This window comes from Schistocerca cancellata, chromosome 3 (genome assembly GCF_023864275.1).
Source record: "Schistocerca cancellata isolate TAMUIC-IGC-003103 chromosome 3, iqSchCanc2.1, whole genome shotgun sequence".
Lineage (NCBI taxonomy): Eukaryota > Metazoa > Arthropoda > Insecta > Orthoptera > Acrididae > Schistocerca > Schistocerca cancellata.
Genome location: NC_064628.1, coordinates 12208802 through 12226577, shown reverse-complemented (window position 1 = coordinate 12226577; position 17776 = coordinate 12208802). Strand labels below are relative to the sequence as shown.

The window sequence follows — 17776 nt, the reverse complement described above, 5'->3', positions numbered from 1 at the left end:
TTTGAGTTCTTATTCAAAATTTCAAATTATCAGAGCTGCTGCCAATAATTTTTGGAATGCACAAATTGCTATTTTCATCACCTTTGTGGGAATTGATCTTTTCATCATCTGTTATCCCAGTGCTAATAGACATTACACACTAATAAACTGGAAAAGTATCTTGTGACAAAAAACCAGTTGTACAAATTTTGGGCCTCTGCTTCATCTCTTTCTATTCTTGAATTTCTGGCATCCACATGTTGCTCAGTTGTTGCAAATTAAACACTGCAATACTGTTCAGCTTGGTCAATGATGTCAACAGCTATAGGCATCAAAGCAATCCATCTGGGTAGAGTGCTGTCTGCCAATCCTGTATAAATCCACCACTACTCTTCATTGTATGTATTCATATTTGTTCAACTGTCTTGTCAGGCCAAACTCCTGCCCAAAGTTTTTTCTGGCATTCTTATGGTGAACCATCCCTTTGTTACAAAAAGCTCATATTCTTATCCAGTAAGTTTTGTTTCCAATTCAGTCATGCCTTGTGAGTATAAATAACATGATTTTGCTTAAAAGTAGGAACCACTGGCATGAAAATAGGGAAATAAGTCCTTAATACAATGCAAATGTAATTCCCAATCTCCACCGTGTTCAACTCTCACAAATTTCTTTACAGTTGTTACTGTTTTGAGTGGCTGCACCCACAATCATACTGTACCTCCATTGTTAGCAGCTTCTTCAACATTTTGAGAAAATATTTCGAACATTGCTGTAATCAATGATGAATCTACATTCGTACTGTTGGTGTCCTAGTCATTAAGGATAGTTTTCACTGCCGAATGCTCTTCCTTCATTAGACTGAGCTTTGATGAAATAATGTGGACCAAACTCCGGTGTGTCAACATTTGATCCTGCAAAGCTCTTAAGTAGGTATCCCGCAAAGTTCTTAAGTAGGCTTGTCCTGTTATAATCTCCTTTGCAGATATGACTCTGCAGATGATACTGAACACATCCTGCAACCCACTTTCATCCATAATATATCCTATAGCTCCTATGAAAGACATTAATAAATGAAAACCTCCAAGGCAGACAATGATAGATCCCAACTCAGTGTTAGGATGAAGGAAGCGACAGTGTCTCTAGCCCATCTATAACGCCGTTCATCGGACGCTACAAAGCAGATCTTCACATTATGTGCCTTGCATTTTCGTGTTGCAGCCAAAAGTGCAGCATGTATAGTATCATATGGTGAGGGAAGGGAATTCACAAATGGCAGACACTATATGTGAGTGTACTGCTTCCATAAATCCCTTCCAACTTGGAATGTTGGTCACTGATTTCCATTTCAGCAGCTCATCATTTGACAGTTGTGCTTTAATTGGGAAGCATTTACTATTAATACCAGATATCAATATTTTCAACATCCTCTGTCTTTTCTCTGAAATTGAACTAAAGGCATAGTTCCAAATTTTTCTGAGGCAGTTGGTGGAGAAATGTTTGTCAGTTATGGGACCAGCACTCCAGCACAAATTGATGACTTTGGTGTTACATATCAAATGCCACCCATAGTGTGAAAAGTGTTTTTCCTTCAGTGGTATCAATATTTACAACCACATTGTCAAACACAACACATATTTTTTGCATATCATTTCCGAAAGATCTAGCTGTATATTAGAAACAAAGGATCTCAACCTTGCAGCTGAAATACCTGCATGCGCAAGGAGGCTAATTTTTCTCCTTAATGTTGAATGGTCTCCTTCCTTTTCTGGACACATGACCCTGGTAAGAAATAGTTTCAGTGATTCTGGAATGTCACTTTTAACTTTATCCAAGAATTTGACTGAAGGGGAATATGTCTCAACTTCATAAGCTCATGCTCTGATGTCCTCCAATATTATGGCTGTTGCAGTTTCAAAAATTTGGCTACATTCTTTTTGTTTGTCTTCCCTCTTGCCTCATATCACATGTCAAGTATGATAGACTAGCCTGTGTTTCAAAAGCATAGTATGGTTTTTTGTGTTGATTTATTTTTCAAGTGAATAACAAGTCTTCACCATATTTTTCAAATAATTGTTTCTGTACTGCTCCAATTTTTTAGGTGTATCCATTATAATACTTCAGAACATCTTGAAGTGCAAACTGACTCTCATCTCCATTTGCATCAAAATGCTCACAAATGAAATTCACATAGGCTGATACCTTGTCATCTTTTGGTCATCCAGCAGTATTATGAACAGCAAGATCAGATGTGTTGTTGTTGTGGTCTTCAGTCCTGAGACTGGTTTGATGCAGCTCTCCATGCTACTCTATCCTGTGCAAGCTTCTTCATCTCCCAGTATCTACTGCAACCTACATCCTTCTGAATCTGCTTAGTGTATTCATCTCTTGGTCTCCCTCTACGATTTTTACCCTCCACACTGCCCTCCAATGCTAAATTTGTGATCCCTTGATGCCTCAGAACATGTCCTACCAACCGATCTATTCTTCTAGTCAAGTTGTGCCACAAACTTCTCTTCTCCCCAATCCTATTCAATACCTCCTCATTAGTTACGTGATCTACCCACCTTATCTTCAGCATTCTTCTGTAGCACCACATTCAAGATCAGATATGAAAAATCTTTTTACACAGTTACCATGTTACCTAAGATACGATCTTCATTGTGCCCAACTTGAAATTGACATTAGTTGTCTAGTCATCATTCCATTTTGTCACTATTTACATTAACAATGTTGAAATGTCTTTGTTATTGTGTGATGAACAACATTTCTTTTCAGCATTGTTTTCTTTGTCTCTTTTTTTTTCATGTACTCCTGTGATCCATCTTCACCACAAAATAAACAGATTGTTTTAAAGTCAAATGTTTAAAATGACAACAGATAAATTTGAGGCTCATTTTGCAGTCCTGTCAATCATATCAGTCAGTTAAATAAAATTTCCTGCACATTTCATGAACAACAACAATGGTACAGTTTACCAAACCAACATGTTTACCATCCTTTCTCTCTTCTCCTCTCTATCAATATTCATATACCTGTCTCCTTCACTGAGATGACATCTACTGTCTCCACTTTCACTGCAAATAAAACACTAAAACATGACTTTCACTGACAAATGTAACCAACCAATGATCAGTGATCAGTGATGCCTGGTAGGGGCATCAACAAAACACGCCCTAGCAAAAACATATGTTTCTGACAATTAGTAAGCAACAAACAGCAGAGAATGAATATACAGATAAGCAAACAAATAAGAATGAACATTGGAAGAAACCATACAATGGAAAGAGAGAAATTAATGTAGGTCATTTACTGCATGATTTAAATACTATTTCATAATAGCAGTATTTATTTACTATCTACATTTTGTCACCTTCTTTGACTTTTTGAAACACAGTTGCACATTTCATAGTTATGAAATAAATACTCTTTCTTTCTTTTTTCTTTTTTTTTTTTTTTAAAAAAAAAGTGTAAAAATTATTGGTTTGTGATGTAGCTTTCTTGCAGGAAAATGCAACCAAACTGCAAAATTCTGGTACTCAGTCAACGCAGAATTTGATGCTCCACATTTTTGGTAACATTGGCTTTTTTGATTATACCCATAGTTTCGGAGGAATTTGGGGGTGGGGGCATAAAAAATCTGGAATGTTGGTGGTTTTCTTTTCATTGCGGCTGAAGCTCCACTCAAAAATCTGAAGAAACTCAGATTATTGATATTAGAAGCCTGCTTGGGTGATTAAAACAGTTTTCAGAATTCCACTAATTTTTGGAAGGCAGCCTTCGTTTTGGACCTAACAGTACGGGTCTAATTGATTTTACAGTGTACTTTAAAACATACCTCTTTAAAGTACTCACCAGCCATTATGGCTGCTAGTAATTTTTTAGTTTCCTCAAGTGAATTTTCTTTTGGTACAAGCATTCAAAGTTTAGAATTAAGATATGTTGACTTTTGCTGGCCACTGTGGCCGAGGGGTTCTAGCCACTTCAGTCTGGAACCGCGCTGCTGCTACGGTCGCAGGTTCTAATCCTGCCTTGGGCATGGATGTATGTGATGTCCTTAGGTTGGTTAGCTTTAAGTAGTTCTAAGTCTAGGGGACTGATGACCTCAGATGTTAAGTCCTATAGTGCTTAGAGCCATTTGAATTTTGTAGACTTTTGATGAATTTACTTCTTTCCAATGTTTTATATATTTTTTTACTCTTCATCTTTCAAGTCAATAACTTGGAATGTGAAAATGGTATGGACCATCATATTCCTTTATTTTTTATTAAGATAGTAATTTTTTTAGTTCAGTTTGGTCCTTGCCAAAAAAAAAAGTTCTATTCCTTCTGGGATATGTTTAGTAGTAAACTTTATGTTCTTTGACACCGTCCGCGGAAGCCTACGTTCTCATATCATGCTCTTCATTTTCTATTGAAGAATCATTATTTAATTTTATTCTTCTTCAGTATTGAAGTCCCCCTTTATCAATTTGTAATGGTATTTGCTATCCATTCTAAGCTTCTGCAACTGTCCTCCTAATTAAAATGTGAGCATGTTAGTGCATAGACATAAATGATTTCCATTGAATATGTTTAGTCTATTTTCAAAACAGGGCATGCTATTTTGTTGATCCTTAAATCCCTGTGATATTGGTTTCAATTTCCTTGTTTATAATAAAGCATACATAAGAATGTATTCCCTGATATGTTTCTCTGCAATGAAGTGCATTGCCTGATTTTTATTACCCCCCCCCCCCCCTCTCTCTCTCTCTCTCTCTCTCTCTCTCTCTCTCTCTCGTATTCCAGCACTTATCTGAAGTCACAAGTCCCACATTGATTTGGCATGTTCATTCTCGACTTTTTCTAGCATGTTATTTCACTGATTCCTTGCCACCAGCAGATATTAATTTTGGCATGATTTCCAATGGATCATTTGTTGCACATCATTGTACCTTTGCTTGTAATTAGTATGAGCAGTTATTTTGCAACAGCTCAAGATCTGAACAGTTCTTTTGTCAGCTCTTTGCATAGTCTGCACTTTGAATCTTTTCCAGATTTCACGATTCTGGTTTTGAAGCCATGGTAATGGCTTGTTCTTGTGCATAATAAAATCATCCTTGGTTTGCTTTTGTGGAGTTACATTTGTTAGCCCAGACCTGGTGTTTTCTTTATATATTTTGCCTTCAATCTCTCCAAAAACTGCCTATGCAATACTTTATTGCATAGGCCGTCAGTCTAGCATTAGAGTACAGGTTTCCAATATTGATTCTTGGTTTGCTGTACCAGAAGAAGCTTTCTATTGTTGACTTTAATCAGAGCTGTTTCTTTGCTGTCTTTACATAGTCTGCCAACTTCCAATATCTGCCTCATTTGCAAGAGTCCTCTTCTGTTTGTTTTTCCAGGCAACTACACCCTTTCGATGTCACTGTGAGGGTAGATTGCGTGGTGAATTATCAAGAGTTTCCTTGTTTTTCTGTCCAGATTACCTGGCAGTATCAGTGCCCAAATCACAATGCCTGCTGTCCATCTGATGATGAGCACGGCCCAGTTATTGAATGCCTCACTGGTATTGCTGCCATTCATGTTGCTTTTCAAACTTTTCCTGGCGTTTGCTAAACTCATATTTTACAATCTTATGCTAGGTATTGTTCAACTGCAAAATGCCTAAGTATTTATGGGCTTCTGGCTGGTAGCAACTGATTGTTTGCCCATTTGGCATATCAGCGCCTTTGCTTTCTGAGATTTTGTTCCTCTTTAATGTCAGTGTGGCACACTTGTCTAAGAATTCCACAACATTTCTAGTTAATTTGGTTGATTCCATTCTTTTAATATGCCCATAGAACTGTGTCATGCTTTTTTGTATCCGAATAAACGTTTATATAATTTTCAATCTCTTTAATTGTTATTAATCTGTATGTTCCTTCTTCTGAGTAATTTGGATGTTAAATTTTCCTGATTACTTTCGTTCCTTTTTTTAATGTCTCTCCCTTTGTGTTTCAAAAGGTGTATCAGCCCCACAAATACATTCTCATCTGATTTCTATTTTGAGATGCATTTTTTGTGATTATTTTTATAATATTTTCTAACTTAGAATTATTTGCCATGTAGTATGAAAAAACTTAGCAATCCCTCCTAATTGGACTGGTTCATCAATTTTAAGCTCTGACCTTAGTTTATATCACTTATGGTTTACTTTAGGGGAGACACAGTTGAAAAGTAATAGGGATAGTCCATTACATTGTCTCACTCCTGTTTTAATTTTAAAATGTTCTGAAAATTTTTCCCTGAACTTCACTTAAGATTTTCTTCTATTTAGTGTTTTATTAATAGCTGCAGTGCTTTTGAGGTCCAGTACTTGTTCTTTCAGAATTTGAAAGAGAAACTCAAATTCCACTTAGTTATAAATTATTTTAAAATATCTATAAAGGTATGAATTACTTGCTTATGAAATTTATGATGTCTGAGAATTAGTTTCAGTACAAAAATTTGTTCTTTGCAAGATCTATTTGATTTTTAAATCTGCTTGATAGTCTTCAGTGTTTGTTTCAAATTCTTGTTACACTGCGTACAGAAGGCAATCAGTTATAACTTCGTATAGTTATTAACATCCGTGGATATGTCACTGCAGTTTTCTGGTTGTCTGGAATTTGAACACTGTGTCAAATATTTTACCTGATTACTAAAATTTCTTTTAAAGTTTTTTGACCTCATGGCATCAACAGTTCTCATAATGTTTTGTTGTTTATTTAACAAGTTTTGAGGCTTTTTGTAGTTACCAGGGGGATATCATGTGAATTTTTTCATTGGTGGCTAATCCATGTTTGGAATGCCTTGTGTCAAGATATTACTACCTGTTAACAATCTTCGTTCCAGCAAGGATGTTTTTTTCCACTATCGGAAAGGATCAGGGGGAATTTTTGATTAATTTGTGTTTGAGTTTTTATATTGCTCGGATTTTACTACCATCAAATTTAGGATGGAATTCACTTACATTCTTGTTGATTGATTCCAGTATTTTTATTTGTAATGAAGTTTTTCCTAAAAATCAGTTGTAATTTTGAGGCTATATTTGTACACAGCTCTACCGGTATCTTTCTGTTTTGATTCATCCATTTGTACCCGTGGAGTTTTGCCGCCATTTCCCTGTATTCAATCTTTTTTTCCTACCTTGAATTTTCACATGATTATTTGGAATTTTGTAGGTTATATTCTCTGGCACTTTCCATGACTTATTTGTTGTGGTTTATCATGATATGTACATTAATGTGTGCTTTGCCCCCCCCCCCCCTCCCCCCTCCCACCTCATTTCAACAAAACTGTCATAAATCTGTTGTACACAGGCTTTACCTCGATTGTTGAACAAAGACTGTCCTATGAAATCGGTCAGAACTCAGTGTGTTTCTGAGGATTCAGTCCGCAGCTTGTGGTGGGGCGGTAGCGTTCTCGCTTCCCACGCCCGGGTTCGATTCCCGGCGGGGTCAGGGATTTTCTCTGCCTCGTGATGACTGGGTGTTGTGTGATGTCCATAGGTTAGTTAGGTTTAGGTAGTTCTAAGTTCTAGGGGACTGATGACCATAGATGTTAAGTCCCATAGTGCTCAGAGCCATTTGAACCATTGTTTGAGGATTCTTTTGTCCATTTTACTTTTGAACTATTTGTAATTTCCAAAATTGTGTGTTTTCATTCGGCAGTTCGTATGCCAACTAGCTCTGTAGATGATGAAGAAATTGATGAAATGAATGACGAGATAAAAGAAATTATTCAAGTAGTGAAGGGAGATGAAAATTTAATAGTCATGGGTGACAGGAATTCGAGAGTAGGAGAAGGGAGAGAAGGAAATGACGTAGGTGAATATGGATTGGGCGTAAGAAATGAAAGAGGAAGCCGTCTGGTAGAATTTTGCACAGAGCATAGCAAACACTTGGTTCAAGAATCATAAAAGAAAGTTGTATACATGGAAGAATCCTGGAGATACTAGAAGGTTGCAGATAGATTATATAATGGTAAGACAGAGATTTAGGAACCAGATTTTAAATTGTAAGACATTTCCAGGGGCAGGTGTGGACTCTGACCACAATCTATTGGTTATGAACTGTAGATTAAAACTGAAGAAACTGCAAAAAAGGTGGGAATTTAAGGAGATGGGACCTGGATAAACTGACTAAACTAGAGGTTGTACAGAGTTTCAGGGATAGCATAAGGGAACAATTGTCACGAATGGGGGAAAGAATTACAGTAGAAGAATAATGGGTAACTTTGAGGGATGAAGTAGGGAAGGCAGCAGAGGATCAAGTTGGTAAAAGGACGAGGGCTAATAAAAGTCCTTGGGTAACAGAAGAAATATTGAATTTAATTGATGAAAGGAGAAAATATAAAAATGCAGTAAATTAAGCAGGCAAAAAGGAATACAAACGTCTCAAAAATGAGATCAACAGGAAGTCCAAAATGGCTAAGCAGGGATGGCTAGAGGACACATGTAAGGCTGTAGAGGCTTATCTCACTAGGGGTAAGATACATACTGCCTACAGCAAAATTAAGGAGACCTTTGGAGAAAAGAGAACCACTTGTATGAATATCAAGAGCTCAGATGGAAACTCAGTTCTAAGCAAAGAAGGGAAAGCAGAAAGGTGGAAGGAGTAAATAGAGGGTCTATAGAAGGGCGATGTACTTGAGGACAATATTATGGAAATGGAAGAGGATGTAGATGAAGATAAAATGGGAGATATGATACTGCGTGAGGAGTTTGACAGAGCACTGAAAGACCTGAGTCGAAACAAGGCCCCGGGAGTAGACAACATTCCATTGGAACTACTGACGGCCTTGGGAGAGCCATTCCTGACAAAACTCTACCATCTGGTGAGCAATATGTATGAGACAGGTGAAATACCCTCAGACTTCAAGAAGAATATAATAATTCCAATCCCAAAGAAAGCAGGTGTTGGCAGATGTGTAAATTACCGGACTATCAGTTTAATAAGCCACAGCTGCAATATACTACACAAATTCTTTACAGACAAATGGATAAACTGGTAGAAGCTGACCTCGGGGAAGATCAGTTTGGATTCCGTGAAATATTGGAACACGCGAGGCAACACTGACCTTACAACTTATTTTAGAAGAAAGATTAAGGAGAGGCAAACCTACGTTTCTAGCATTTGTAGACTTAGAGAAAGCTTTTGACAATGTTGATTGGAATACTCTCTTTCAAATTCTAAAGGTAACAGGGGTAAAATACAGGGAGTGAAAGGCTATTTACAATTTGTACAGAAACCAGATGGCAGTTATAAGAGTCGAGGGGCATGAAAGGGAAGCAGTGGTTGGGAAGGGAGTGAGACAGGGTTGTAGCCTCTCCCCGATGTTATTCAATCCGTATATTGAGTGAGCAGTAATGGAAACAAAAGAAAAGTTCGGAGTAGGTATTATAATCCATGGAGAAGAAATAAAAACGTTGAGGTTCGCCGATGACATTGTAATTCTGTCAGAGACAGCAAAGGACTTGGAAGAGCAGTTGAATGGAATGGACAGTGTCTTGAAAGGAGCATATAAGATAAACATCAACAAAAGCAAAACGATGATAATGGAATGTAATAGAATTAAGTCGGGTGATGCTGAGGGAATTAGATTAGGAAATGAGACACTTAAAGTAGTAAAGGAGTTTTGCCATTTGGGGAGCAAAATAACTTATGATGGTCGAAGTAGAGAGGATATAAAATGTAGACTCTCAATGGCAAGGAAAGCGTTTCTGAAGAAGAGAAATTTGTTAACATCGAGTATAGATTTAAGTGTCAGGAAGTCGTTTCTGTAAGTATTTGTATGGAGTGTGGCCATGTATGGAAGTGAAACATGGACGATAAATAGTTTGGAGAAGAAGAGAATAGAAGCGTTCGAAATGTGGTGCTACAGAAGAATGCTGAAGATTAGATGGGTAGATCACATAACTAATGTGGAGGTATTGAATAGAATTGGGGAGAAGAGGAGTTTGTGGCACAACTTGACAGGAAGAAGGGACCAGTTGGTAGGACATGTTCTGAGGCATCAAGGGATCAAAAATTTAGCATTGGAGGGCAACGTGGAGGGTAAAAATCGTATAGGGAGACCTAGAGATGAATACACTAAGCAGATTCAGAAGGATGTAGGTTGCTGTAGGTACTGGCAGATGAAGAAGCTTGCACAGGGTAGAGTAGCATGGAGAGCTGCAACAAACCAGTCTCAGGACTGAAGACTACAACAACAACAACAACAACAACAACAACAACAACATTCGGCAGTCTTGTTTCATGCTATGCTAGAATTTGATTTTTGTGTTTCTCCTAATTTAAAGTTTCTTCCCAGTGTTAGGATTAAGTTAATGGCGATTATGCCAATACAAATGTTGATATTTGTGGGTTTCAGTTGATCAGAAGACTCAATTTCATCTGATTTGTGATATAGCATCTCCGCCTAGTCTTCACAAATCCAGTAGACTAGCTGTGCCACTCAAGAAGGAGCATTTGTTGCCTACTGGGCTAATTTTGTTATTACTAAAATCTTGCAACATTGTGCTTGGAATTACATGGTTGAGTTTGGGAAAAATGCTTCAGTTAAGTAATCTTTGAGGGGCTAGTTCCAGATTTTTAAATTTTTTTAACAGAGTTTGACTGCACTGCCTCTTACTCTGTCAGTTGCAGTCCTGCCAAGATGAGTTGGTCAACAATCCAAATTCAATTCACATATTCAGGTGATACTGCAGCTGGTGAAATCTCTGACCTTCTAGAATTGGAATTGCCTCTTGAAAGTAGCATAATAGGCATGTCAGAGACCTCTTTAGTGCCATACGGTTTGCTCTCCAGAATAATTATCACTGGCATCTGATTGAGAGTATTTGAATATCGATAAAACAAAATGCAGTTTTGCTTAAAGAGAATTCCCATATCGATAGAACTGGACCGCTTGAAGGCTCCTACCGAGGTTCCCTTTTCTAGGAGTCTAACCGTCTGTAGGGTTTTGATACTGTTGCTGAATGCACAGAATGAAGCTCCAGTGCATTCTATTGTGTAGGCCACTAATTGCTAAGTGCATTGAAGTCTTATATTCACTCCCCCATTAACAATCTGGTGAAGAAGTGGAAGACAGCAAAAGGAAAGCGAATGTTTTAAACTCTGTATATAAATAATCGTGTGTAAATGTATGGCAGCTGAAAAATAGACCTTACTACAGTGAAAATATGTGTATAATTTTGATTGAGTGAAGTAAGCAGAAAGCAGACTGTGATTACATAGTTTCTGCTACCAGTCACTTTTTGTTTTATGCTTAATCTAACATAATGCAACACATTTCGAACATGTTTTGTTCGTCTTCAATTTTATTTTGATTGTATGTTAATTAACATTTGTGAATTTGAAATAAGTTAGTTCATTTATAAGACAACAGAAAGCAACATTTCCCTTGTGATTTCTGTTTATTGTGCTTTGTAACCTGTGTGATAGAGAATGCAGATTTTTTTTTCTAATTTTGGCTGTACAGAACAGTTATTGCTTGATGTTCATTACATAGGACATTACTTTTTTGTTTTATAAATCGTGCTTCGAACATTCTCCATTTAGTATTATGTGTAAGAACTAATTGATTGTAGTATCTGTACAAGCTTCATTCAAAAATTATTTGTGGTAGTTTGTTTAATATTGATTTTTAGTTTTCTAATGGATTAAAGCATGCGGCAGTATATTGTAGCATTAGTCTTGCACTAACAGTGGAAGAATATGGCATGCTTTTTATACTTGTATTTTTCTAAACTGTGTACAATCTGTAGTTCAAACAACTGTACAGTATACTGAAATCGAAGTTGATTTACTCATTGTAATATTGATAGTTATTAGACATCAAAAAGTCACTTGCAGACAATTGAACACACATCCGGTGTTGAATGCAACACTTTGGAAGTATGTTTGTTTTGCTGTGTTGTTTGACTTGAAAATCAGATGAGAGTGCGAATTCTCTGTGTCCCTTGTATGGTGGGTGTAGCAACAGCATTGTTATCAGGGACGCAGCGGAGTTCAGTACCGCAACAAGACTAAGTCTGATGCAAAGGTTGCCAAGGTGCTGGGAGCCAGCAAGCAGTACATTTGCTCACAACGAGGTTCTGAAGAGGTATGTAAATTGTTTTTGTTGATTTATATCTTTTAAGTTGTCATTAACTTCTCAGTTTCCAATGCACTTTGGAATTTTTGAGTCATCTTTATTTAAAGGGATATTGGAAATCCGAGTATTTTCATAGAATTTGTGTATGGTGGGAGGGTTTCTGGAAGACTCCTAACATTTACAGATATTTATTGCCAGTTGTATTGCCAGGTGGGATTGGTGGGATTACTCATGGGAAAATTCCTCCAGTAGTGGGTGTCAGAGCTGCACCTTTTTTAGATTGAAGTCAGCTGATATGTATTCCTGCTTAAGGGAAGTCTCTCTAACAAAGGAACCACTTTTGACAAAGCTTAGGTATCCGAGTAATGAGGGAATTAGTATATTTCATCAAAATATACAAGGTATTAGAGATAAAGTTAGTGAACTGCTTATAGATATTGACTCTGAAATTATTGGTATATCTGAACACTTCTTAAATAAGGAGATGATTCAGAGGCTTCCTTTACCAGGATACAGGTTGGCTGGCAGCTTTTCGAGGAGCTCTTTGTGGTGTGGGGGAGTAACCATGAATGTGAAAAACGGCATCCCATTTGAGTCAATTGATGTTTCAAAGAACTGCACTGAAAAGGTGTTTGACTGTTGTGCAGGTGTGGTTAAATTTAACGGAGCTAAACTTCTAACTGTTGTTATTTATAGATCCCCAGACTCCGATTTCACAACATTTTTGCTAAAGCTAGAGGAGGTTCTTGGTTCACTTTATAGGAAATACAAAAAGTTAGATATATGTGGTGACTTCAATATTAATTGTGTAAGTGACTGTGCAAGGTATTCTTTCCAACGAGAGTGCAAGGGAACAGTAGAACAACCATAGACAACATTTTTGTTCATTCCTCATTACTAGAAGGGCATTCTGTTAGCAAAAAGGTGAATGGCCTTTCAGATCATGATGCACAAATTTTAACTCTAAAAGATTTTTGTGCTGCAACACGTGTTAAATATAGTCATCAGCTGTTTAGGAAAGCTGATCCAGTTGCTGTAGAGACCTTTGTAAACCTTATCAAGGAACAAGAGTGGCAAGATGTTTATAGTGCTGATACAGTACATGATAAATATAATGCTTTGCTCAAGACTTTTCTTGTGCTCTTTGAAAGTTGCCTTCCGTTAGAACGTTCAAAACAGGATACTAGCACAAACAGGCAGCATGGGTGGCTGACTAGAGGGATAAGAATATCTTGTAGAACAAAGTGGCAATTATATCAAAATGTTAGAAACAGTCAAAATCTAAATGCAGCAGCCCATTACAAACAGTATTGTAAGGTGCTTAAAAATGTTATTAGGAAGGCAAAAAGTATGTGGTATGCAGATAGAATAGCTAAGTCTCAGGATAAAATTAAAACCGTATGGTCAGTCGTAAAGGAAGTGGCTGGTCTGCAGAGACAGGTCGAGGATATAGAATCAGTGCGTAGTGGGAATGTCTGTGTTACTGATAAGTCGCATATATGTACAGTATTTAATAATCACTTTCTGAATATAGCAGGTGAACTAAATAGAAACCTAGTCCCAACAGGGAATCATATAGCACTCTTAGAAAAAAGTGTTCCGAGACTGTTACCTGAAATGCTCCTCCATGATACTGACAAGAGGGAGATTGAGTTAATAATTAAATCACTAAAGACCAAGAACTCTCATGGATATGACGGGGTATCTAGCAGAATACTGAAGTATTGTTCTACGTATGTTAGCCCAGTACTTAGCCATATATGTAACTTTTCCTTTAGGAGTGGTCAGTTTCCTGACCGATTAAAGTACTCGGTAGTGAAGCCACTTTATAAAAAGGGAGACAGGAATAATGTTGACAATTATAGACCTATTTCTATGCCATCGGTGTTTGCTAAAGTTATCGAGAAGGTTGTATATGCAAGGTTACTGGAGCATTTAAATTCACATAATTTGCTGTCAAATGTTCAGTTTGGTTTTAGAAATGGTTTAACAACTGAAAATGCTATATTCTCTTTTCTCTGTGAGGTTCTGGACGGATTAAATAAAAGGTTGCGAACGCTAGGTGTTTTCTTTGATTTAACGAAGGCTTTTGACTGTGTTGACCACAAAATGTTACTGCAGAAGTTGGACCATTATGGAGTAAGGGGAGTAGCTTACAATTGGTTCGCTTCTTACCTTAAGAACAGAAAGCAGAGGGTAATTCTCCGAAATATTGAGAGTAGTAGTGATGTTCAGTCCCAATGGGTCACTGTTAAGTGGGGCATTCCCCAAGGGTCGGTGCTGGGGCCACTGCTGTTTCTTATTTATATAAATGATATGCCCTCTAGTATTACAGGTGATTCAAAAATATATCTGTTTGCTGATGACACCAGCTTGATAGTGAAGGATCTTGTGTGTAATATTGAAACAATATCAAATAATGTAGTTAATGAAATAAGTTCGTGGCTTGTGGAAAATAATTTGATGCTAAATCACAGTAAGACTCAGTTTTTACAGTTTCTAACACACAATTCAACAAGAACCGATATTTTGATCAGACAGAATGGGCATATTATAAGCAAGACGGAACAGTTCAAGTTCCTAGGAGTTCGGATAGATCAGATAGATAGTAAGCTGTTGTGGAAAGCCCATGTTCAGGATCTTGTTCAGAAACTAAATGCTGCTTTATTTACCATTAGCACAGTATCTGAAATAAGTGACACTTCAACACGAAAAGTAGTCTACTTCGCATATTTCCATACGCTTATGTCGTATGGTATTATTTTATGGGGTAATTCTTCTGATTCAAAAAGGGTATTTTTGGCTCAAAAACGGGCTGTTCGAGCAATATGTGGTGTAAGTTCGAGAACCTCTTGTCGACCCCTATTCAATAGTCTGGGAATTCTGACATTGCCCTCACAGTATATATTTTCTTTAATGTCGTTTCTTGTTAGCAATATTAGCCTATTCCCAAGAGTTAGCAGCTTTCACTCAGTTAATACTAGGCAGAAATCCAATCTGCATGTGGAATGCACTTCCTTGACTCTTGTGCAGAAAGGAGTGCAGTATTCTGCTGCATCCATTTTCAATAAGCTACCACAAGAACTCAAAAATCTTAGCAGTACCCCAAACACTTTTAAGTCTAAACTGAAGAGTTTCCTCATGGCTCACTCCTTCTATTCTGTCGAGGAGCTCCTGGAAGAGCTAAAAAATTAAGCAAATTCCAGTGTTACATTGTTGATTTTCTTTATTTAAATTTACGACTTGTCACCTGAATATGTTTTTTTATATTTCATTTTATCTGTTTCTAATATCGTGTTATAATTTCATGTATTGACTCGTTCCATGACCATGGAGACTTCCCCTTAATTTGGTCCCATGGAACAATAAATAAATAAATAAATAAAATAAATAAATTGATCATCACAAAGCTACATAAGAATCCTAGATAATATTTCAGAGTTAGTTCATTATATCTAACCTTTAAGTGAAATTACACAAATGTTGAACTTCAATAGGAGATAATGCTGCTGTTGGTGGTCATTGCAGTTTGATGTTACGTTCTTCTTTCCTTGTTCTGTATTCGGTCTATGTAATTAAATTTGTTACTTTCAGAAATTAAGAAGTAAATTGTAGTATGATAGACTTAACTATTTCATATCAGTTTGTGATGAGAGAGTGTACAGTTATAATTTCTTTTTTCATTTTCCTAATGTTTTATTAATGAAACTAGTGTGACATGTTCATTGGTTTCTATTGAATAGAAGCTTTCACTTAGCATAACTGAGAAAGTAGTTGCCACCTTTCAAGTCTTGGTCAACGTGTTTATTTCTTGTAATATTTTTATTATGTATGGGTTAGTCAGTGGTCCTTTGTCAAACATGACCAAAGTAGCAAATGGGCTGTCTTGAGTGCAATAAAAATTGAAGTTACCGTATTTACTCGAATCTAAGCCACACTTTTTTTCCGGTTTTCGTAATCCAAAAAACCGCCTGCGGCTTAGAATCGAGTGCAAAGCAAGCGGAAGCTATGAAAAATTTCTGCCGTTGAATATATGTAGCGCGACACAGGCATGCTTTGTAGGCACAAAGATAAATACTGGCGCCAAAACCTCTGCGTCAGTAAATAAATTTAAAAAAAAAAAAAGTGGAAGAAGAGTTTTTTTTCTCCGCCGCGAGTTTCGACCACTGCATTTTCATACATTATCCAACGAAGTAAATACAAATTCCGTATTGTTCATTTTCGAATGTAGCACAATTTCAGTGTACTACGAAAATCTGACTGGCAAGACTGTTTGGGATGTTTGTCAATATGGCCAACTCTACGTTCTGAATTTTTTCCTATCTGTGAGAAGAGATGGTTGCTAATAGAAACCTGATGAAATGTGAATCACATACAGTATTCTCTTCACCATAAGAATAATACGAATATAAACATTTTGCCATGTATTCTTTTGTGTTTGCTGCTATCTCATTTAAATCCTGTCTGCCTAATAAACTACGAAACTAGAGTGAGAAAACAGCATACGTGGAAGAATATACGTATCGTGTCATGTTTATATTCGTGTTATTCTTATGCCTAATAATGACACAGTCTGAAATGAAGCACGGCAAGTGACTAGATTTTTAAATCTAAGATGACTCTAATTTCTGTGCAGAATTTGATGTAATAAAGAAGCGGCCGCAAAGATTTTCAAACGGAGAAAAATTTTCGCCAAACTCTCGTTCAGAACATGTTCTATCATATGCAGTCTATTATTTGATTCTTGTTGATCATTATCAAAGAAAGCAGCAGTGTAAGTAACAACAAATAGCAGTCTCTTGCCATTGTTTCGCTGATGAGATGATTACTCTCTCTTTTTTTTTTAATTGTAAGTGGCGGTAGCGCGCACAAAAGCAAGCCATGCCGCGAACCGCGACAGGCCGTAAACACGCACTATCAGAATGCAACAAACAATGCATGACACAGTGCAGTAATGCATTTTCAGCTTAAGAGTGACGCAAACACCTATAACAAAGAAAACGGCACTTATCAGATCAAAGCAAAATAAGCAATCGATTCAAACCAGACGAAGCACGTGAAAAAGGAAGGGTACCCGTATAAATACGGACGGAGCGCCTGACGCATAGCAATGGCTACGTGGTAAAGCTTAACTGCTAAGCTTACGACTCGAACCAAACTACTGTAGCTGTATTGTCATTCATTCGACCTATATTGTGTCTCATATTACAATGGACCAACTTTGTTTCGATTTGGAGGTGTGGCCTAAAACTTTTCTCTCCCCTTGAATTTCGAGTCTCAAATTTCAGGTGTGGCTTAGATTCGGGAAATTTTTTTTTCCTTGATTTCGAGTCTCATTTTTCAGGTGCGGCTTAGATTCGAGTGCGGCTTAGATTCGAGTAAATACGGTATTGTGTTTGGGATTGTTTTTCCATTGCAATCAAAAACACAGCAAAAAAGTGTGTTCGCTGGAGCAGTAAAGCTGGAAGTGTGTGTGTGTGTGTGTGTGTGTGTGCTGCTGCTGCTGATGATGATGATTCAAAAACTGTAGTGTGAAGCTTAGATGTTGTGTTATGTGCATTCCACCATATTAAAGAGCGAAATGAAGTAACCATTACATTATATACTTCCAACTGTCACTTGTGAAGTCTACCACTTAATCAAGATATAGCATAAAATCTAACATGGATGATATCTGTTCACTCCTCACTTGCTCATCTCAT

At 37.1% G+C, this 17776-nt stretch overlaps 1 protein-coding gene across 1 annotated transcript in view; it reads left to right on the top strand.

Moving 5' to 3' along the window:
- Nucleotides 1-17776, top strand: part of LOC126176786 (dedicator of cytokinesis protein 1) — a 475112-nt gene that overhangs the window by 192339 nt on the left and 264997 nt on the right. The window contains exon 17 of the mRNA XM_049923958.1: nucleotides 11976-12083. Within this exon, the coding sequence (XP_049779915.1) occupies nucleotides 11976-12083 (108 nt within the window). The remainder of the gene's footprint in view (nucleotides 1-11975; nucleotides 12084-17776) is intronic.